At 50.2% G+C, this 22374-nt stretch overlaps 1 protein-coding gene across 1 annotated transcript in view; it reads left to right on the plus strand.

Moving 5' to 3' along the window:
• DHRSX (dehydrogenase/reductase X-linked) overlaps positions 1-22374 on the plus strand; it is a 435219-nt gene that overhangs the window by 393791 nt on the left and 19054 nt on the right. Inside the window, exon 7 of the mRNA XM_050777740.1 lies at positions 20616-20823. Coding sequence (XP_050633697.1) covers positions 20616-20823 — 208 coding nt within the window. The remainder of the gene's footprint in view (positions 1-20615; positions 20824-22374) is intronic.

Consider the following 22374-nt stretch of genomic DNA (forward strand, 5'->3'; position numbering starts at 1 on the left):
TTCTGCTAAAAATACAAAATTAGCCAGGCGTGGTGGCAGGCGCCTGTAATCCCAGCTACTTGGGAGGCTGAGGAAGGAGAATCGCTTGAACTCGGGAGGCGGAGGTTGTGGTGAGCCAAGATTGCGGCACTGCACTCCAGCCTGAGCCACAACAGCAAAACTCCATCTCAAAAAAGAAAAAAAAATTCCATAGTCTGGGTGGCTTATAAACAACACACATTTATGTTTCACGGTTCTGGAGGCTGGAAGTCCAAGATCAAAGTGTGCCAGGCTCTGGCGAGAACCCACTTCCTGGTTCACAGGTGGCCCCTTCTCACTGTGTCGTCAGGCAGCGGAAGGGGCGAGGAGCTCTCTGGAGTCCCTTTTATAAGGGCACTGATTCCTTTCTTGAGTCTCCACCATCGTGACCTCATCACCTCCCAAGGGCCTCACCTCCTAACACCATCTCACTGGGGATGAGGATTTCCATGTAGGAATTTGGAGACGGAGACAGAGCACACAGTAGGACTTGCCTTTGAATTTCTCTGCAGCCCGAAGGTCACAAAGTGTTAATGCCACGGTCAGAAAGACCTGGCTGCTTGGCCATGCCAGCATCAGATTTTGGGGCCAGCCTCTGGAATGTACAGCAGGGTGGGCGCCCTCCCCATCTCCCGGCCCTGGAGTGCCCTCAGGACTGCGAGGAGGTGAGCCCAGGGGCACAGGCCCTGCCGGCTCCTAACGGTTTTCATTTCCCTGCACAGTGAGGGGCAGGATGGAAGGAAGAGAGGGCCGTGGGAGCCTCCTAGGATACCTTGGCCCATCTGTTTTGTCAGATTGAGCTCTTGCGCCTGTGAGCCTCTCTGCTGAAGGGTGTCGGATGAGGGAGACGGCCTCGATGGGATCCTGCATAAAGTGTGAACCCTGCCGGTCGTGGGAGGGAAGAAGCGTGGCTGGCCAGAACTTCGTCCTCTCTGGGCAGCTGAGGAAGGCCCGGGCTCTGCAGGGAAGGGCAGGTGAGAGGGTGGCATGGAGAGCAGGGCCTGTGGCCAGGAGGGGCTGCTTCTCCTTCCTAGTGCTCTGAAGAAGCAAGGGCATGTGCGTGTGCCCGTGTGCACAGGTGAGGTGTGCGTGCCTGTGTGTACAGGTCAGGTGTGTGTACCCCTGTTTACAGGTGAGGTGTGCATGCCTGTGTGTACAGGTCAGGTGTGTGTACCCCTGTGTACAGGTGAGGTGTGCATGCCTGTGTGTGCAGGTGAAGTGTGTGTGCCCGTATGTACAGGTGAGGTGTGCATGCCCATGTGTACAGGTGAGGTGTGTGTGCCCGTGTGTACAGGTGAGGTGCGCATGCCTGTGTGCACAGGTCAGGTGTGTGTGCCTGTGTGTACAGGTGAGGAGTGCATGCCCGTGTGCACAGGTGAGGTGTGCATGCCCGTGTGTACAGGTGAGGTGTGCATGCCCGTGTGTACAGGTGAGGTGTGCATGCCCGTGTGCACAGGTCAGGTGTGCGTGCCCATGTGCACAGGTGAGGTGTGCATGCCCGTGTGTACAGGTGAGGTGTGCGTGCCCGTGTGCACAGGTGAAGTGTGTGTGCCCGTGTGCACAGGTGAGGTGTGTGTACTCCTGTGTACAGGTGAGGTGCACATGCTCATGTGTACAGGTCAGGGTTGTGTACCCCGTGTGTACAGGTGAGGTGTGCATGCCTGTGTGTACAGGTGAGGTGCGCATGCTCGTGTGTACAGGTGAGGTGTGTGTGCCCATGTGCACAGATGAGGTGTGTGTACCCCTGTGCACAGGTGAAGTGTGTACCAATATGCACAGGTGAGGTGCGTTCATGCCCGTGTGCACAGGTGAGGTGTGCGTGCCCGTGTGTACAGGTGAAGTGTGTGCGTGCCCGTGTGTACAGGTCAGGTGTGTGTACCCCTGTGCACAGGTGAGGTATGTACCAATATGCACAGGTGAGGTGCGTTCATGCCCATGTGCACAGGTGAGGTGTGTGTGCCCATGTACACAGGTGAGGTGAGTGTGTGCCGGTGTGCACAAGTAAGGTGTGTGTGTGCCCGTGTACACAGGTAAGGTCTGTGTGCACAAGTGAGCTGTGTGCCGGTGTGCACAGGTGAGGTGCATGCCAGTGTGCACAGATAAGGTGCATGAGTGCCCGTGTGCACAGGTGAGTTGTGTGCGTGCCCGTGTGCACAGGTGAGGTGTGTGTGCTGGCTGGGGCGTTTCCTGTGTTCACACCTATGCGTGACAGCACCCAGAGGAAGACATGCGTGTTTCTCAGGCTTCTTCTCAGCTCAGGACTCTCTGTAGGACCGTGTAGCCCTCCCGCCTCGGGCTCCATGCTGAAGGATTGGCCTGGAACCCACTGGCAAGAACAGCCCTGCTGTGACCGGCTGCCCTAACCCCAGGCCTCAGGCTGGGCTGGGCGCGTTGGGGGCCAGGCTTCTGTGACGCCCACTCGGGGCTCCACTTCTGTGTGTGGTGCCTGCCGTACAGGAGGGCCTGACAGAAGGGAGGAGGGAACGAGGAGTCTTGGCACAGCCAGCAGCACTTGCTGCAGACGTGACTCACTGAGCAAGGCAAGGCATGGGATGGAGAACCTGGGAAATGTGACCTCCTTGGCAGGTGTTGCTGCTCACCGAAGACACGCAGGAGCACCCCTTCCTCACACAGCACTGGCGGAGCCGCCCGTCTGTTACTCTGAGAGCGCGCTTTGGGGTTCATACTGTTTACCAAAGCAATCTCTGTTTTATTTATCCATGTTTTCTTGAGATGGAGTCTCACTCTGTCCCCCAGGCTGGAGTGCAGTGGTGCGATCTCGGCTCACTGCAACCTCCGCCTCCCGGGTTCAAGTGATTCTCCTGCCTCAGCCTCCAAAGTAGTTGGGACTACAGGCGCGCACCAGCACGTCCGGTTAATTTTTGTATTTTTAGTAGAGACAGGATTTCGCTACGTTGGCCAGGCTGGTCTCGAACTCCTGACCTCAGGAGCCTCCCGTGTCGGCCTCCCAAAGTGCGTGGATTACAGGCGTGAGCCACCATGCCTGGCCGTGATCTCTATTTTAAATAATGAAGATAAGCAGATCACATCCACAACAACCCCACCCAACAGAAATGACAGCTACTTCCTAAACAATTTAGATGCTACAAAGCAGATTCATGCAGAGTTGATAAGAATTGAGCCTCATTATCACCTAAGAAAGCTGAGGAAGCATATATCACCAAGTGCAATTAACAAGAGAGTTTTCATTCCTATAAAAACACTTAGATATTAAAGAAAAACTGTGATGGTATTGCTCCTAGGCCATTCCGTCTTATTTTATTTTATTTTTGGAAAGAGACAAGTCTCTCTCTGTTGCCCAGGCTGGAGTGCAGTGGTGCCATCTCGTCCCCCTGCAACCTCCGCCTCCCGGGTTCCAGTGATTCTCCCACCTCAGCCTCCCGAGTAGCTGGGATCACAGGCACGCACCACCACACCCAGCTGATTTTTGTGTTTTTAGTAGAAACGGGGCTTCACCATGTTGGCCAGGCTGGAATCAAACTCCTGACCTCAAGTGATCTGCCTGCCTTGGCCTCCCAAATGCTGGGATTATAGGCCTGAGCCACTGCACCTGACCGCCATTAACTCTTATCTGAACAGTTATGTCCACATCCTAACTCCACATACTATAACTGGGACCTAATTTAGAAATAGGGTCTTTGTAGATGGAATTAAGTGAACATGAGATCATTAGGATGGACCTTAATCCAAGATGATGGGTGGCCTTACAAGAAGTAGAAAATGGCCGGCCGCGGTGGCTCACGCCTGTCATCCCAGCACTTTGGGAGGCCAAGGTGGGCGCATCACCTGAGGTCAGGAGTTCGAGACCAGCCTGACCAATTTGATGAAACCCCGTCTCTACTAAAAAATACAAAAAATTAGCTGCGCGTGGTGGTGCGCGCCTGTAATCCTAGCTACTCGGGAGGCTGAGGCAGGATAATTGCTTGAATCCAGAAGGTTGAGGTTGTGGTGACCTGAGACCACACCACTGCACTCCAGCCTGGGCAACAAGAGTGAAACTCTGTCTCAAAAAAAAAAAAAAAAAAAAAAAGAAAAATTTGGAGGCAGAGATACAGAGAAGGCCACATGGAGATGGAGGCAGAAACTGGAGTGATGCAGTCACAAACCCAGGGATGTCTGGAGCCCCCAGGGGCTGGGAGAGGCGGGAAGGACCGTCCCCTCCACCCTCACAGATACCCTAGAGTAACATTCAATCAAAGATCTAGGCGCCCCATGATCCAGTCAAGTTAACACGTAATGTTAACTATTCCGACCCCATTCTACATATAAGAAGGGCCGTAAATGCAATGGCAGGTGCCCTTGTAAGACATAGAAGAGGAGACACAGACACAGAGGAGAAGGCCACGTGGAGACGGAGGCAGAGACTGGAGTGATGCGGCCACAAGCCCAGGGACACCTGGAGCCCCCGGGAGCTGGGAGAGGCAGGAAGGATCCCCCCCAGAAGACCGACCAGAGAGAGCACGGCCGTGTCCCCTCCTGAATTTCAGACTTCTGGTCTCCAGAAGCCATCCATTCACTGGAGGAATTTCTGTGACTTTGAACCATCCAGTCTGTGCTCCTGGGCTTGCAGATGTCATCATCGCCCTGTGTCCTCCCTTGGTTGTCCCTCTGTATGTGTCTTGTTTAGACAATGTGCCAGGAAAGTAATACAGATTGCAAAGCAGCTCAAGGAACTTCAGAGGCAAAGGCCTTGAGACCCAAGCCAGCTCAGAGCCGGCTCTACCATTTTTTATTTGTTTATTTTCGTTTACTTTAGTTTAGTTTAGTTTTTTGAGACGGAGTCTTGCTCTGTTGCCCAGGCTGGAGTGCAGTGGTGTGATCTCGGCTCACTGCAACCTCCGCCTCCTGGGTTCAAGCGATTCTCCTGCCTCAGCCTCCTGAGTAGCTGGGACTACAGGGACGCGTCGCCACGCCCGGCTAATTTTTGTATTTTTAGTAGAGACGGGGGTTCACCATGTTGGCCAGGATGGTCTCCATCTCCTGAACTCGTGATCCACCCGCCTTGGCCTCCCAAAGTGCTGGGATGACAGGCGTGAGCCACCGCGCCCAGCCAGTTCCCCCTAGTTTTTTTGAGACGTACAATTCAACCCCCACTGCTTTTCTTTTCCTGTTCTCCTCCTTTGCTTCAGCGGTTTGATTATGGAAAATGAATATTGATGACAGGCGTTCACCTGAGCCACGTTTCATTTCTGCTTGATTACTCTGCAGAGGACAGTGACAGTGCTAACAGATGCCGTCTCTGAGCTTTCTGGAAACTTCCTTGTTGATGGCACTGACTCTTTCCAAATATGCCCCTTTTTCATAATTCGTACCTTCGACTGACCTCTTAAAGGAGAGAACATTGCTTTGCTGGGGCTGCCGTAATAAAATACCATGGACCCAGTGGCGTAAACAGCAGACATTGATTCTTCCACAGTTCTGGAGGCTGGAGGCCCCAGATCAAGATGTGGGTGGGGCTGACTCCTCCTGAGGCCTCTCTCCTTGGGTCGTGGACACCGTCTTCTCCCTGTGTCCTCACAGGGTCATCCCTCTGTGTGTGTCTGTGTCCTCATCTCCTCTTCTTATGAGGTGTCTTAGTCCATTTCAGGCTGCTATCACAGAATAGCATAAACTGGGTGACTTATAAACAACAGACTTTGATTCTTCCACAGTCCTGGAGGCTGGACGTGTGAGATGAGTGTATGGGCAGGGCTGGTTCCTCCTGAGGCCTCTCTCCTGGGCTTGTAGATGCCGTCTTCTCCCTGTGTCCTCACAGGCTCAACCCTCTGTGTGTGTCTATGTCCTCATCCCCTCTTCTTATGAGATGTCTCAGTCCATTTCAGGCTGCTGTCACAGAATACCGTAGATTGGGTGGCTTATAAACAACAGACTTGATTCTCCCACAGTCCTGGAGGCCGGAGGTCTGAGATGAAGATGTGGGCAGGGCTGGTTCCTCCTGAGGCCTCTCTCCTGGGCTTGGAGACGCCGTCTTCTCCCTGTGTCCTCACAGGCTCGTCCCTCTGTGTGTGTCTGTGTCCTCATCTCCTCCTCTTATGGGATGTCTTAGTCCATCTCAGGCTGCTATCACAGAATACCAGAGACTGGGTGGCTTAGAAACAACAGACATCGATTCTCCCACAGTCCTGGAGGTTGGAAGTCTGAGATCCAGGTGTGGGCAGGGCTGGTTCCTCCTGAGGCCTCTCTCCTGGGCTTGCAGATGTCATCATCGCCCTGTGTCCTCCCTTGGTTGTCCCTCTGTATGTGTCTGTGTCCTCATCTCCTCTTCTTATAAGGACCTCAGTCCTATTGGATCAGGACCCACCCTCTGACCTCATTTTACCTGAGTCACCTCTTTAAAGACTCCATCTCCAGCCAGGTGCAGTGGCTCACGCCTGTAATCCCAGCACTTTGGGAGGCCGAGGTGGGAGGATTACCTGAGGTCAGGAGGTCAAGACCAGCCTGGATAACATGGTGAAACCCTGCCTTCACTTAAGAAAATACAAAATTAGCCAAGTGTCGTAGCAGGCGCCTGTCATCCCAGCTACTCGGGAGGCTGGGGCAGGAGAATCACATGAACCTGGGAGGCGGAGGTTGCAGTGAGCCAAGATCACGCCACTGCACTCCAGCCTGGTGACAGAGCGAGACTCCGTCTCAAATAAAATAAAATAAAGTAAAATACATGGTGGGTGAGGCCACAGTAGAAAGAACAATGATTCTTTCGCATCCATGAGGACGCCCCTGTGATAGAAACCCTGCTACGTGCTGTGAATTTCAAACACTGAAGTCAGTCGTTGCTGGCCATTCAGCGAGACCACGTGACCGAAGCACACTTTATGTTTTGACATGCTTATCAATTGTGCGTAGTGACAAGCTGTCAATAGCTTTGGATAGGTGCATTGAACCGGTCACCTCGCTCATGTCGTAGAAGTTGGTGGCTTCATGTTCAAGAAGTAACACGCCCCAAGTTGAGTTGACGTTTGCCAGGGTACGGGCTGGAGTTACGGAATACAATCAGGTGCCCAGCGCTCAAGAGCCAATGTGTTTGTGATTGATCCCAGATGTTTGTGATTGATACCAGACATTCAATCTGAACTGGAACTCGTGTCACCCGAAGACCATAGTGGCTGCCACCAGGGTACCACAGGGAACGGCCTGGGTGAGCAAACCCAGACATGATGTTCCGAAGAGTGGCCGTGACTCCTTTGGTGGAATGTGTCCTTCTGGATCTTTCTTCTCAATAGCTTGTGTGTGGGAGTAAATATAGACAGACACTCAGCAAACTAACACAAGAACAGAAAACCAAGCACCGCACATTCTCACTCGTAAGTGGGAGTTGAACAATGAGAACCTGTAGGACACAGGGAGGGGAACGTCACACACCGGGGCCTGTCGGGGGTGGGGAGTAGGGCCCGGAGAGCATTAGGAGAAATGCCTAATGTAGATCATGGGTTGATGGATGCAGCAAACCCCCATGGCACGTGTATACCTATAGAACAAACCTGCACATTCTGCACATGTGCCCCAGAACTTAAAGTATAATAAAAATAAAAAGTGGAAACAACACCACCACACACACACACACACAAAACCATAGGAAGCTAACAAAAGTGATCAAGTCAGGAACCAGCAGGTGTGGTCAGATGAATCATAGACTAGAGGCTCAGAAACCATGAGTATGAGATGCCATTTCCTAGCTCTCTCCTAGCTGCATTCTCGGGGCAGAGCTGGGCTCGGTGCCTGAGCAGAGATTGGGTGATGCAGCCATAAGCCAAGGGATGCCTAGAAACACTAGAATCTGCAAGAGGCAGCAAGGATCCTTCCCTGGAGCCTGCAGAGGCAGTGCGGCCCTGCAGATGCTTTGGTTTCACCGAGTTCTGTCCGGAACATCGGTGTGGATTCTCTGAGCCACACTAGGACCAGCCACTGTGGATTCTCTGAGTTGTACTAAGGGCAGACACGTGGATTCTCTGAGCCACACTAGGGTCAGCCACATGGGTTCTCTGAGCCACACTGGAACCAGCCACCATGGATTCCCTGAGCCACACTAGAACCAGCCACGTGGATTCTGAGCCACACTAGGGCCAGCCACGTGGATTCTCTGAATCACACTAAGGGCAGCCAGATGGATTCTCTCAGCCACACTAGGGTCAGCCACATGGGTTCTCTGAGCCACACTGGAACCAGCCACGTGGATTCTGAGCCACACTACTAAACCAGCCAGCCACCATGGATTCCCTGAGCCACACTAGAACCAGCCATGTGGATTCTGAGCCACACTAGAACCAGCCACGTGGATTCTGAGCCACACTAGGGCCAGCCACGTGGATTCTCTGAATCACACTAAGGGCAGCCAGATGGATTCTCTCAGCCACACTAGGGTCAGCCACATGGATTCTCTCAGCCACTTGGATTCCCTGAGCCACACTAGAACCAGCCACGTGGATTCTGAGCCACACTAGGACCAGCCACAAGGGTTCTCTGAGTCACACTAGGACCAGGCATATGATTTCTGTGAGTCACACTAGGACTAGCCACGAGAGTTCTCTGAGCCACATTAGGACCAGCCACGTGGTTTCTCTCAGCCACAGTAGGACCAGCGACGAGGGTTCTCTGAGCCACACCAGGACCAGCCACATGCGTTCTCTGAGCCATGCTAGGGCCAGCCATACAGAAGCTTTGGGATTTTGGGACCTCTGCCATGAGTAATGGCGTAAGATCTCTAGGGAGCGAGGGGGTTACTTCACTTCCTTACTTTCATGGGTTTTCTCCCTTTACATCTTAGCACGTAAAATGTGTGCAGGACCGGGCACGCCAAGTCTTTACTACTGTGAGTAGTGCCACAGTAAACGTATGTGTACATGTGTCTTTATAGTAGAATGTACAAGCCCATCAAAAAGTGGGCAAATGATATGAACCGAGACTTCTCCAAAGAAGACATTTATGCAGCCAACAAGCGTATGAAAAAGCCCATCATCACTGGTCATTGGAGAAATGCAAATCAAAACCACAGTGAGATACCATCTCACGCCAGTTAGAATGGCCATCATTAAAAAGTCAGGAAACAGGCTGGGCGCGGCGGCTCACGCCTGGAATCCCAGCACTTTGGGAGGCTGAGGCGGGTGGATCATGAGGTCAGGAGATCAAGACCATCCTGGCTAGCATGGTGAAACCCCGTCTTTACTAAAAATACAAAAAATTAGCCGGGCGAGGTGGTGGGCGCCTGTAGTCTCAGCTACTCGGGAGGCTGAGGCAGGAGAATGGCGTGAACCCAGGAGGCAGAGCTTGCAGTGAGCTGAGATCCCGCCGCTGCATTCCAGCCTGGGCGACACAGCGAGACTCCGTCTCAAAAAAAAAAAAAAAAAAAAGGTCAGGAAACAACAGGTGCTGGAGAGGATGTGGAGAAATAGGAACACTTTTACACTGTTGGTGGGAGTGTAATCTAGTTCGACCATTGTGGAAGACAGGGTAGCACTTCCTCAAGGATCTAGAACTATTCATTGATACTTTGCTATTTTTTTCTTTTATATAGGAATATGTTGAAAGATAGATAAATATAACCAAGTGTAAAAGTATGCAAAAGAGGATGTATAATGTGTGCATACATACTTCCATATATATTTTTTGAGACGGGGTGTCTGTGATACAATTAAAGGGTTGCTGGCCAGGTGTGGTGGCTCACACCTGTAATCCCAGCACTTTGGGAGGCTGAGGCAGGCTGATCACCTGAGGTGCACAATCCACCCAGTCTGTGGTATTCTGTGACAGCAGCCTGACATGGACTAAGACACCTCATAAGAAGAGGGGACGAGGACAGACACCCATCGCCCAGACTGGAGTTCAGTGGCACCATCTCAGCTCACTGCAACCTCCGCCTCCCGGGTTTAAGTGATTCTCTTGCCTCAGCCACCTGAGTAGCTGGGATAACAGGCGTCCGCTACCACACCTGGCTAATTTTTGTATTTTTAGCAAAGAGATGGAGTTTTGCTATGTTGCCTAGACTGGTCTTGAACTCCTGACCTCAAATGCTCCACCTACCTCAGCCTCCCAAAGTGCTGGGATTACCAGGTATGAGCCACCGCGCCCAGCCAGAGGCTTTTATTTCCTATAACAAAAATGTTTACAGTATCACACAACATCTTGATGGTTACAGAGACAGATAATTGTCATGAAACTAGGAATGATTGTCAGGAAACAATCTCACGCCAAAAGTAGGGATAACTACTTTCTTTCTTTGAGTCTTCTTCTAGGACACCAAATAACAAGCCTTTAACTGTTTTTTGTTTGTTTTTGTTCTTGTTTTTTTTTTTTTTTTGAGATGGAGTCTTGCTCTGTCACCCAGGCTGGACTGGAGTGCAGTGGCATGATCTTGGCCCACTGCAACGTCCTCCTCCCGGGTTCAAGCAATTCTCCTGCTTCAGCCTCCCAAGTAGCTGAGATGTTAGGCACGTGCCACCATGCCTGGCTAATTTTAGTATTTTGTTGCACAGACTGGAGTGCAGTAGCAGGATCTCAGCTGACTGCAACCTCCACCTCCCGGTTTCAAGCAATTCTCCTGCCTCAGCCTCCCCAGTAGTTGGGATTATAGGTATGCGCCACCACGCCAGGCTAACTTGTTTTGTATTTTCAGTAGAGACGGAGTTTCACCATGTTGGCCAGGCTGGTCTTGAACTCCTGACCTCAAGTGATCCACCTGCCTCAGCCTCCCAAAGTGCTGGGATTACAGCTGTGAGCCACTGTGCCTGGCCAACAAGGCTTCCTTTAATTCTTTTTGTTTAATGTTTACCAAAAGGGATGACACAGTTGAAAAGCGGCTTTTACACAACTCTTTCCTAGACCAGAAAAATCAGTATCAATAGGGATCTTGTTTGAAATGCAGATGCTTGGGCCGGGCACGGTGGCTCACACCTGTCATCCCAGCACTTTGGGAGGCCGAGGCGGGTGAATCACCTGCGGTCGGGAGTTTGAGACCAGCCTGGCCAACACGGTGAAACCCCGTCTCTACTAAAAATACAAAAATTAGCCAGGCGTGGTGGCACACACGTGTAATCCCAGCTACTCAGGAAGCTGAGGCAGGAGAATTGCTTCAACTGGGACTCAAAAGGCAGAGGTTGCAGTGAGCCAAGATCCTGCCACTGCCCTCCGGCCTGGGCTACAAAGCAAGATTCTATCTCAAAAAAAGAAAAAAGAAAAGAAATGCAGATGATCACATTCTCAGATCATCCTCCAGATCTGCTAAGCCCAAATTTTGGAGAGCAGGGGTTGGCGAGCAGACGGTCTTTGGGGAATTCTGATGCGTGCTAAAATGTGAGAACCACTTGAATTTAAAATACACCGCCTTTTTTTTTTTTTTTTTTGGTATGAAAGATGTGATTCTTGGCTTTCGCCTGATATAATTATTGCCAGTAATTAGTGTTAATTGCCAAGATTGATTTACTGGCTTGGAAAATTAGTGTTCTTGTAAAGGAATAAATCACAGCGTTGTAATGTATTCCAAAAATCCAAGAGAGTTTTTACACATGAGAGAGCCCGTCTCCTCAACTTGGCTGTACCGAATCATCCCCGTGGTGAAATAAATTTCAGTGGAAAGCACTTTGGGACGCCGAGGCGGGTGGATCACCTGAGGTCAGGAGTTCGAGACCAGCCTGGTCAACATGGCAAAACCCCATCTCTACTAAAATTACAAAAATTAGCCAGGCATGGTGGCACATGCCTGTAATCTCAGCTACTTGGGAGGCTGAAGCAGGAGAATTGCTTGAACCAGGGAGGCGGAAGTTGCAGTGAACCAAGATCATGCTATTGCACTCCAGCCTGGGCGACAGAGCAAGACTCCATCGCAAAAAAAAAAAAAGGCAGGCACAATGGTTCACACCTGTAATCCCAGCACTTTGGGAGGCCGAGGGGGGCAGATCACGAAGTCAGGAGATCAAGACAAACCAGGCCAACACTGTGAAACCCCGTCTCTACTAAAAATACAAAAATTAGCTGAGCGTGGTTGTGCACACCTGTAGTCCCAGCCACTCAGGAGACTGAGGCAGGAGAATCACTTGAACCCGGGAGACGGAGCTTGCAGTGAGCTGAGATTGCACCACTGCACACCAGCCTGGTGACAGAGCGAGGCTCCGTCTCAAAAAGAAAAAAAACTTCTCTTTGTTCACAGTGTTTTCTGAGTTCCTGGTGGGCGGCTTGTTATCAAGGATATTAAATGTAGGTGATAGTTATGAAGACTATTAAATGTAGATATCCTACAAAGAGTGTAATGGAGTTGTTTGTACTGTCAAAGGGAAAATTCAGTTTAGACATGAAGGATTGTTATAATACTTACAAGTGTGTTGGATGCCACCCGTACTTGCTCATTAAAACAGTGATTATCATCAGGTTTAATGAGCAGTGGAAAAATAGCTCCAGTCAACTAGGTTATGAGCAGTTGATTGAGTTTCTGTAATTGCATTGGCTATTTCATTACGCATGGATGTCCTGCAACTGAAATATGTTGCAATACATAGGCAGTCAACATTAAAAAAAAAACAGAAAACCTCCATCATCTTTGCTTCTGCACAAGTACCTGTGAAAGTGGATAAATAATCAATGCAAAAACTGCCTGTTGATCCGTATAAAAGGACACCGCCTACCGAGACTGGCTGTTGGGGCACCGAGATATGACACGTATGCATCCTACTTATCCATCACAATAACTTACAAAGTTTCCTTTTTTTTTTTTTTTTTTTTTGAGACAGAGTCTTACTCTGTCGCTCAGGCTGGGGTGCAGTGTCACGATCTCGACCCATTGCAATCTTCACCTCCCAGGTTCACGCCTGCCACCACGCCCAGCTAATTTTTTGTATTCTTGGTAGAGACGGGGTTTCACCTTGTTAGCCAGGATGGTCTCGATCTCCTGACCTTGTGATCCGCCCACCTCAGCCTCCCAAAGTGCTGGGATTACAGGCGTGAGCCACCGCGCCCGGTCTTATAAACACTCAAAGTATGTTCAGCCTTCACGATTTTTAATAACAGGAAGAGAGTAATGCTTTATATAATCAGCGAGAAATGGAGAACTCAAATACCCTTTTTTAAGATCCAGATTTAGCAGCAAGTGGTTGTTCTTCAGTTTGTTCTTCAACAAGAAAGCTCATTGAATGATTTTTGTTTTGTTTTGTTGTTTTGGACAGCGTCTCCCTGTCTCGCCCAGGCTGGAGTGCAGTGGCGCCGTCTTGGCTGACTGCCGTGTCTGCCTCCCAGGCTCAAATGGTTTTCTCCCACCTCAGCCTTGCAACTAGCCGGGACCACAGGTGTGCTTTACCGCACCCAGCTACTGTTTTGTAGTTTTTGTAGAGGTAAGGTCTTACTATACTGCCCAGGCTGGTCTCGAACTCCTGTACTCAAGGGACCTGCCTGCCTCAGTCTCCCTAAGTGCTCAGATTACGTGCGTGAGCCACCACACCTGGCCTAATACCAACGACTTTTGTCTAGTCCTTAGGGTTTCGTTTACAAGCCTTAATGGGTGTGTTCTGTGTATCTGCTTTCATGATTTTCCATTTCTGGTGTGGATGTTTCTTCATCCCTAACCCCCACGCCGGGACTCTCTCCTGAACCTACGTGCCCCTCTTGGATTGATTTCTTCACCTCCCGTAGAGAAATGTATTGACTTTCCCCCGCCCCCACATGGTATTTTTAAACAATCTTCGTTGTCTCTTCTCCACGCACGCTGCTGCGTAAAACCGTAATTACAGAACCAACCCCTCCATTTACTCTGGAAAAATCTGCCTTTGGATGATGCATTGTCTGCTTTTTCAAGTAACCATGCCTCTGACCCATCAATCAGATCCCGGAGATCCAGAACCAAATGCTTGTAGGTGATATTTGAAAGACGCTCATGCCAGCAGGAAAGCCAGTCCTTGCCTCTCTGCACTTAATAATTCCCTGTTTCCTGGACCCTCCTCTTCCCCCCGGGGTGAGGAGATTGGAGAACTTTGCCTTAAAAAGGTGTCTGGACAGTAATTGGGGGGTTGCAGTTTATCTTGGATCAAAGAGGGGACTTGAGCTGTGCACTGCGCAATTTCCTTGTCTTAATTCTTCCAGTCTCTTAAATTTGTTTCTATTTATTTTTTATTATTTTTAAAATTTTTTTATTTTTTTGAGACAGAGTTTTCCTCTTGTCACCCAGGCTGGAGTGCAATGGCACGATCTCAGTCAGCTCACTGCAACCTCCACTTCCCGGGTTCAAGTGATTCTCCTGCCTCAGCCTCCAGAGTGGCTGGGACTACAGGCACCCACCCCCACGCCCGGCTAATTTTTGTATTTTCAGTAGAGACGCGGTTTCACCATGTTGGTCATTCTGGTCTCTGTTTGAAATGCTTGTTCCCCGGTGCCATAAATAAATAGCACTTGAACATAAATTTAATTTCCTCAGCAAGGCCATTTTTATACTTTCTGCAGGAGGGGTACACTCGATAGCAGTTGGACCACGAGGGTACAGCGAACAAAGGAGACAGTACATTTATAACCGGACACGTCCACCCTACGCTGTGTCTGGTTTCCATGGGCTGGAACGGGCCCTCACATTCCGTATTTGTCCCGATCAGCCAGCAACTTAGAACTTGTTAAAAGAGGCAAAGGCAGAGGGGAACAAAGGAAGGAGGAAGTCACTTGTGGAATGGTGGGAAAAGTAAAGACAGACCCAAATAAGGAAGGAGGAACACGCTCTGACCTCATGCTTGCTTGGACCAGCATAAGCATGCCAGGGCAGATATTTAGGCTACGTTGTGGGAGCTCGGCACATAAAGTACATGGATTTCTTTATCACAGCTAGCGGATACTTACGAACGTTAGCGCAGGTCGTGGAATACATTTTGCTTCTCAGAGAAGTTCCTATGTATTCCTAATTAGATGGGGAGGAAAGTCTTTGAAGAGGAACCTTTATTTTTTCCAGGCCCAATGTCAGATTCTGGCGTGCGGCTTTCTGCTCCCCATGGCTGCGTGATGAGACAGCGGCTGGAGGCAGAACTGGGTCCCTGGAGGGCATAAATGAGGGCGTCACTTCTCCTCATGCAAGCAATTCAAATATGCCTTTTGGACAACGGCAAGGGACATCTCAGAAAATCTCAGCTCAGGTTGCGATTCCCCCCGGGGCGAGCTTCCCGAGCCGTGTGATCCCCTCTGTCTCCGGTTACACGAAGGTGGGAGCATTGCTTGGTTGCTAAGATCACAGTGTTGGGGCTCAGAAAACGATCCCCTAAATGTTTCAGAGGCATTGGAACCAGAGCAACTCTGCCATGTTGAATCGGGTCTGGGTAAGATGCGGCCGAGACCGGCTGGGCTGCCTTCTCTGGAGGTGGGTGAGGCAATTCCAAGTCACAGGATGACAGAGGACGTCAGCACAAGGCACAGGTCACAGAGACCCTGCTGATAAAGCAGGTTGCGGGAAAGCCGGCAAATTCCGCCAAAACCGAGATGGCGATGAGAGTGACCGCTGGGCATCCTCTCTGGTCATGATACGCTAATTCTAATGCATTAGCTGCTAGGAAACAGTGTGCAGATGCCACGACATGGTCTGAAAGTGGGGATGGACCTTCAGCTGCGGGAATTGGTGACCCCTTTCCTAGAAGACTCATGAGTAATCCACCCCTCGGTTAGCGGATCATCAAGAAATAACCATAAAAATGGGCAACCAGCAGCTCTCGGGGCTGCTCTGGCTATGGAGTACACATTCTTTATTCCTCTACTCTCCTAATAAACTTCTTTCACTTTACTCTGTGGACCCCCCCGGAGTTCTTTCCACAAGATCCAAGAACCCTTTCGAACTGCTGAAGGGATGGGGTGATGTGCCCACCTCCGCCTCCCAAGGTGCTGCTGGGATTACAGATGGGACCCACTGCACCCAGCCGGAATAGACTTTTTCACTCAATTTTTAATTTTTTTTTTTTTTTTTGAGATGGAGTCTCACTCTGTTGCCCAGGCTAGAGTGCAGTGGCGCAATCTCGACTCACTGCAACCTCCACCTCCTGGGTTCCAGCGATTCTCCTGCCTCAGCCTCCTGAGTAGCTGCGGCTACAGGCGTGCGCCACCACTCTTGGCTAATTTTTTGTATTTTTAGTAGAGACGCGGTTTCACCGTGTTTGTTAGGATGGTCTCGATCTCCTGACCTCATGATCCGCCCGCCTCGAGCTCCCAAAGCCCTGGGATTACAGATGTGAGCCATCGTGCCCAGCCCAAGGTTTAATTTCTTAATATCAATTTCAAGCAGTGGTTTTAGTAAAAGATATTCATAGGCCAGGTGTGGTGGCTCACGCCTGTGATCCCAGCACTTTGGGAGGTCAAGATGGGCGGTTCACTTGAAGTCGGGAGTTCGAGACTGGCCTGGCCAACACAGTGAAACCCCAGCTGTACTGGAAATACAAAAATTAGCCGGGCGTGGTGTCGGGCACCTGTATTCCCAGCTACTCGGGAGGCTGAGGCAGGAGAATCACTTGAACCCAGGAGGCGGAGGTTGCAGTGAGCCAAGATCGTGCCACCGCACTCCAGCGTGGGCTACAGAGCAAGACTCTTTCTCAAAAAAAAAAAAAAAAACACACAAAAAGGGCCAGGCATGGTGGCTCACGCCTGTAATCCCAGCACTTTGGGAGGCTGAGGTCGGGGGATCACGAGGTCAGGAGATCGAGACCATCCCGGCTAACACGGTGAAACCCCGTCTCTACTAAAAATAAAAATAACATTAGCCGGGCGCGGTGGCGGGCGCCTGCAGTCCCAGCAACTCAGGAGGCTGAGGCAGGAGAATGGCGTGAACCCGGGAGGTGGAGGTTGCAGTGAGCCAAGATCATGTCACTGCACTCCAGACTGGGCGACAGAACGAGACTCCGTCGGAACAAAAAAACCAAAAAAAAGAGATTTATGATTTTAAAGATTGAGTTACATGTTGTGAAGTTGCCCTCCCAAAAGGTATGTACAAGTGTATGTGCACGCCCTTCCTTTGGGTGTCCGGCCAATTCTCCCCGTGTTCTTCACAGTGGAAATGATGGCTTCTCGGAATGTTGCCAGTGTTACAGGAAAACAGATGGAGGGTCATTCCCTCTGAAGATCTGCTGAAAAATCAACTTGCAAAAGCAGATGAATGGGAGAAAAGGCATACAATGTTTACTCAGTGTATACGTACGTGCTTTCATCTTCTTGGTTTTCTTTTATGTGCTTGCCTTGGGAAAAGCATTCTCATTTTTCTTCTCCAGATCTTCTCCAGAGTCTCGCTCCGTCGCCCAGGCTGGAGTGCAGTGGCGTGATCTCAGCTCACTGCAAGCTCCGCCTCCCGGGTTCACGCCATTCTCTTGCCTCAGCCTCCCGAGTAGCTGGGACTACAGGCGCCCGCCACCACGCCCGGCTCACTTTTTGTATTTTTAGTAGAGATGGGGGTTCACCGTATCAGCCAGGATGGTCTCAAACTCATGACCTGGGGATCCGCCCACTTCAGCCTCTCAAAGTGCTAGGATGACAGGTGTGAGCCACCGCACCTGACCCTCAATATTGTATTCTTATTCAGGAACAGCCTTTGTTGGTAAGAGGTATTGGATTTTCACTGATGCGTTTTCTGAAACACATACGATGACAGATGTCTTTCTTTTAATCTTTGGAATGTGTTAAACATTCTTTTAGGCTTTTTGATCTTATTTATTTAACATAATTATCATGCTGATATTCAAAATATATCTGAGATGGCTTTGCGAACCCCGAAAACTTGAGACAGGTGTCAGTTAATTTAGAAAGTTTGTTTTGCCACATTTGAGGACGCGTGCCTGTGACACAGCCTTAGGAAATCCTGACGACATGGGTGCAAGGTCGTTGGGGCACAGCTTTTGTGGTGGTGGTTGTTGTTGTTGTTGTTGTTTTTGAGACAGTGTCACTCTGTCGCCTAGGCTGGAGTGCAAATGGTGCAATCTCAGCTCACTGCAATCTGCGCCTCCCAGGTTCAAGCAATTCTCCTGCCTCAGCCTCCTGAGTAGCTGGGACTACAGGCACATGCTACGTTGCCTGGCTAATTTTTTAATTTTTTTTTTAGTAGAGAGGGGGTTTTGCCATGTTGGCCAGCCTGGTCTCGAACTCCTGACCTTGTGATCTGCCCACCTTGGCCTCCCAAAGTGCTGGGATTACAGGCGTGAGCCACTGCGTCTGGCCACAGCTTGGTTTTATACGTTTTAGGGAGACATGAGACATCAATCAATATATGTAAGAACTACGTTGGGGTGGGTGCTGTGGCTCACACCTGTAAACCCAGCACTTTGGGAGGCTGAGGCGGGTGGATCACCTGAGGTCAGGAGATCGAGACCAACCTGGCCAACATGGTGAAACCCCATCTCCACTAAAAATACAAAAAGTTAACTGGACGCGGTGGCAGGCTCCGGTAATCCCAGCTACTCGAGAGGCTGAGGCAGGAGGATGGCTTGAACCCAGGAGGCGGAGGTTGCAGTGAGCCAAGATTGTGCCATTGCACTCCAGCCTGGGTAACAAGAGCAAACTCCATCTCAAATATAAAGAAGTAGGGTCCTTGACAGGTGGGGACAACTGGAAACAGGGAGGGGGCTTCCAGGTCACAGGTGAGACCCAGATGGTTGCGTTCGTTTGGATTTCTGATGAGCCTTCCCGAAGGAGGGGATCAGATATGCGTCTGTCTCAGTGAGCACAGGCATGACTTTGAATAGAATGAAAGGCAGGTTTGCCTTCAGCAGGTTCCAGCTGGACTTTTCCTTTGAGCTTCCTGATTTTGGAGGGCCAAGATATTTTCCTTTCACAGCTTCCATCAGGATACATATACCATGTAGTTAATTCAGAAAATTAGGCCGGGTGCGGTGGCTCACGCCTGTAATCCCAGCACTTTGGGAGACCAAGGCGGGCGGATCACGAGGTCGGGAGATCGAGACCATCCTGGCTAACACAGTGAAACCCCGCCTCTACTAAAAATACAGAAAATTAGCCAGGCGTGGTAGTGGGTGCCTGTAGTCCCAGCTACTCGGGAGGCTGAGGCAGGAGAATGACTTGAACTCGGGAGGCGGAGCTTGCAGTGAGCTGAGATTGTGCCACCGCACTCCAGCCTGGGCGACACAGCAAGTCTATGTCTCAAAAAATAATAATAAAAATAAAAAATAGAATATATATCTAAAAGAAGCAATGAACCTTCATCCACCTTGAAATATTGTTACAATAATTGTGTAGCAAATTGATCGCCTCTGGGCATCTTCGGAGCCCAGAGGAAAGGACATTATTGCTCAAATACTTCTCTTTGTCTTATTTAAAAGAACTATGAGGCCAATTCTAAGGCCAATGATGTATTCCTAACATTAAATTCTAAAAGGAGTCTATAATGGTTGTGTGCCTTCCAGGGACATTATGTAACAACACAAATAACATCTCTTTAAAAAGTGTTTCTAAGGCATCAAGAGAAAAAGTGGAACATATTTACAGGAGCAAAGCTGGAAACATCCAGTTTTCTCTGTGTCTGATGATTGAGGTTACCGGAGAGGGGAGAGGCACGTTTCTCACTTTACCACGGTTATCTGATCGATTTTTATCACTATGTCCTTGGTACTAAAACATTTCTCTAAACTGCTTGAACCAAGGTGCAAAGAGTTTAACGCGTGCTTAGTACACTGCAGAGCTTGCAATAGATGTGAGGGAAATTCTTGATAGCTTGGTAAGTTTGCCAAATTGCTCTTATGGATGTCTTTTATGATTTGAGACTCAAGAAGACCACGTGTGGCCAGGCGCGGTGGCTCACGCTTGTCGTCCCAGCACTTTGGGAGGCCAAGGCGGGTGGATCACCCGAGGTCAGGAGTTCAAGACCAGCCTGGCCAACATGGTGAAACCCCATCTCTAGTAAAAATACAAAAAAGTAGCCGGGTTTGGTGACGGGAGCCTGTCATCCCAGCTACTCTGGAGGCTGAGGCACGCGATTCGCTTGAACCCGGAAGGCGGAGGTTGTGCCACTGTACTCCAGCCTGGGTGACAGAATGAGAATCTGTCTCAAAAAAACAAACAAACAACAACAAAAAAAAACAAGACCGCATGGAAAGCCAGGTGCAGTGGCTCCTGCCTGTAATCCCAGCACTTTGGGAGGCTGAAGCAGGTGAATAACTTGAGGTCAGGAGTTTGAGACCAGCGTGGTCAATATGGTAAAACTCCAGTCTTTACTGAAAATACAGAACATTAGCAGAGTGTGGTGGCAGGTGCCTGTAGTCCCAGCTACTGGAGAGGCTGAGGCAGGAGAAGCGCTTGAACCGGACAGGTGTAGGTTGCAGTGAGCCAAGATTGCACCACTGCACTCCAGCCTGGGCGACAGAGTGAGACTCTGTCTCAAAAAAAATTAAATAAAAATAAAAAATTAGTAACGTAATTTAACGTGTCTGACCCCAATACAATTAAGGGATGAGTCTGTAATACGAAGGTGAACTAGAACAATCCGCACGCATTGGAAAACTGGCCAAGAGATGGCATGATCACACGTGGGTCCAGGGGAGGTGGCTGCCTATAGATGTGGCCACTGGCACAGATGCTGCGCGGATGAGGCACTTAGGCAGGAATATACCGTCAGCCTCTGACACCTTCTCCTCCTTGCCCCGCAGTGCCTGCTACTCAGCCCACGCAGCGTACGCCCAGAGCAAGCTGGCCCTCGTCCTGTTCACCTACCACCTCCAGCGGCTGCTGGCGGCTGAGGGAAGCCACGTGACCGCCAACGTGGTGGACCCTGGGGTGGTCCACACGGACCTCTACCAGCACGTGTTCTGGGGCACCCGTCTGGTAATGAAGCTTTTCAGCTGGTTGCTTTTCAAGGTAAGCCCCTTCTGCTTCTCTGTTTCATGGCTACACGTGAAGATGCTGCGGGAAAGGGGGTCCCAATCCAGACCCCAAGGGAAGGTTCTTGGATCTCGTGCAAGAAAGAATTCAGGAGGAGTCTGCGGTGCACAGCGAAAGCAAGTTTATTGAGAAAGTAGAGGAATAAAGAATGGCTGCTCCGTAGACAGACCAGCCCTGAGGGTTGCTGGTGGCCCATTTTTATGGTTATTTCTTGATGATACGCTAAACAAGGGATGGATTATTCATGCCTCCCCTTTTTAGACCATACAGGGTAGCTTTCTGATGTTGCCGTGGCATTTGTAAGTGTCATGGTGCTGGTGGGAGTGTAGCAGTGAGGACAACCAGAGGTCACTCTCGTCTCCATTTTGCTTTTTGTGGGTTCTGGCCGACTTCTTTACTGCAACCTGTTGTATCAGCAAGGTCTTTCTGACCTGTACCTTGTACCGACCTCTTATCTCATCCTGCGACTTGGAATGCCTTAACTGTCTGGGAATGCAGCCCAGTAGGTCTCCGCCTCATTTCACCCAGCCCCCATTCAAGATGGAGTCACTGTGGTTCACACACCTCTGACACAGCCACTTCCAGGCCGCGTGTGCGGTGTTGGGGGCTCGCATTTGGTGATGTGTTTGTACATTCTCACCCCAAAGCCTTGGTTGCCTGCGAGCTCGGTGGGTGACGCTGTGTAGCTGTGTAGCGTAGGGAACGGAAAGGCCAAGGGAAAAACATCCCCCTTTGCATTTTGAAGGTTGGCTGAAAAATCAATGCCCAAAATACAGTTTCCCTTATTGAAAGATGAATAAAGGAAATGACAGGCAAGTGTATTCTCATACATGGAGGAGAATGTCAGAGGAACTGCCCCGTTGCAGAAGGGGGTACACATGCTTTTGTCCTCTTCTCCTTAGGGGAAAGGGAGTGGGGGATTGGGGGGGAATTTAGGGAACAGCAAATGATTTTTAAGGGAAGTCAATGGGTTTGAGCATGTACAGTGGCCCAAAAACAGATCATGTTTTTTGTTGTTGTTGTTTGTTTGCTTGTTTTTTTTTTGAGATGGAGTTTCGTGATTTGTTGCCCAGACTGGAGTGCGGTGGCACGACCTCTGCCCAGTGCAGCCTCTGCCTCCCGGGTTCAAGCGATTCTCCTGCCTCAGCCTCCGGAGTAGCTGGGATTACAGGCGTGAACCCCCACAGCCGGCTAATTTTGTATTTTTAGTAGAGATGGGGTTTCGCCATGTTGGCCAGGCTGGTCTTGAACTCCTGACCTCATGATCCGCCCGCCTCGGCCTCCCAAAGTGCTGGGATGACAGGCCTGAGCCACCGCGCCCGGCCTCAGATAATGGTTTATGACGAGTCTGTCCAGGGACAGAGGCTGTTGAGCCCGCAGAACAGACAGTGGTTTATGAGAATTCTCTGCAGGGCTGTTGGCAGACGTCAGTCTTTCCTCCCGCGATGTGGGTTCAGAAGCTCAGGGAAGGGGCCAGTGGTCATTTTTCTTCTTTGGCGGGTCCGGACTTCAGGGAATTTCAGAGAA

The sequence above is a fragment of the Macaca thibetana genome, chromosome Y, assembly GCF_024542745.1.
Source record: "Macaca thibetana thibetana isolate TM-01 chromosome Y, ASM2454274v1, whole genome shotgun sequence".
Taxonomy (NCBI): Eukaryota; Metazoa; Chordata; class Mammalia; order Primates; family Cercopithecidae; genus Macaca; species Macaca thibetana.